At 55.9% G+C, this 1181-nt stretch overlaps 1 protein-coding gene across 1 annotated transcript in view; it reads left to right on the forward strand.

Moving 5' to 3' along the window:
* Window positions 1-804: 804 nt before the first annotated feature.
* The window catches only part of SENP1 (SUMO specific peptidase 1), a gene marked incomplete at both ends in the record, with an annotated part of 15001 nt that continues 14624 nt past the window's right edge, over window positions 805-1181 (forward strand). The window contains one exon of the mRNA XM_029960306.1: window positions 805-908. Coding sequence (XP_029816166.1) covers window positions 805-908 — 104 coding nt within the window. The remainder of the gene's footprint in view (window positions 909-1181) is intronic.

Below are 1181 nucleotides of genomic sequence, written 5' to 3' on the forward strand. Positions count from 1 at the left end.
TGTAAGGTGTGTTTGTCCCTGGATAAATCCCCCCTCCCCGAGCTGGGGTGAGGGTTTGGGGCTGGTTTAAAAGGAGGTGAAGGGGGAGCACGAGTCAGGGGTGCAGGTTAGTGGGGAAAAGGGCAAGAAATGCAGGGATACAGGGAGAAAAAAGGGGGTTTAACCCCCAGAGATGGGTGTGGAACCTGGAGGGAGAAGGGAAGGGAAGGGAAAAAGGAGAAGGGAATGAAGGGAAAAAAGGGAAAGCAGAAAAGGGAAGGGGAAAGAGAAGGGAAGAGAAAAAAGGGAAAGGAAGGGAAAGAAAAAAGGGAAGGAAGGGAAGGAGAAAAGGGAGGGAAAGAAAGGAAGAGAAAGAAGGGAAGGGAAAGAAGAGAAGGGAAGGGGAAAAAGGAAAGGGAAAGAGGGGAAGGGAGAAAAGGAATTACAGAATATCCTGAGTGGGAAGGGACCCACCAGGATCATCCAGTCCAACTCCTGCCCTTGCACAGGACCCCCCAGAATCCCACTCATCCCAAAATCCCAACTCCTGCCCTTGCACAGGACGCCCCAGAATCCCACTCATCCCAAAATCCCAACCCCTGTCCTTGCACAGGAACCCCAGAATCCGACTCATCCCAAAATCCCAACCCCTGCCCTTGCACAGGACCCCCCACAATCCCACCGAGAGCCCCTTTGCCGGGCGGGGCCGAGCTCCCGGGGGCTCCTGGCTGGCTGTGCAGCCTCCCAGCTCCCCTTCCCAGGAGTTTTCCAGGCCTGTCCCGGGCTGGATCCGTGGGAATCATCCCGGGGGTTGTGTCCCTGCAGACGGTGCGGGAGGAGGAGCGGGAGATCTACAGGCAGCTGCTCCAGATGGTCACCGGGAAGCAATTCTGCGCCTCCAAACCCTCCTCGCTCTTCCCCTTCCACCTGTGAGTATGGAAAACTCCCTGGGGGTATGGGAAACTCCCTGGGGGTATGGGAAACTCCCTGGGGGTATGGAGAATTCCCTGGGAGTATGGAGAATTCCCTGGGAGTATGGAGAATTCCCTGGGAGTATGGAGAATTCCCTGGGAGTATGGAAAATTCCCTGGGAGTATGGAAAATTCCCTGGGAGTATGGAAAACTCCCTTCTCCCAGCCCACGACACCCCCCTTTTCCTGCTGGGAGTTCCTATTCCTGCTGGGAGTTCCTATTCCTGCTGG

The sequence above is a fragment of the Manacus vitellinus genome, unplaced genomic scaffold (assembly GCF_001715985.3).
Source record: "Manacus vitellinus isolate BGI_N305 unplaced genomic scaffold, ASM171598v3 scaffold_265_pilon, whole genome shotgun sequence".
NCBI classification, from domain to species: domain Eukaryota; kingdom Metazoa; phylum Chordata; class Aves; order Passeriformes; family Pipridae; genus Manacus; species Manacus vitellinus.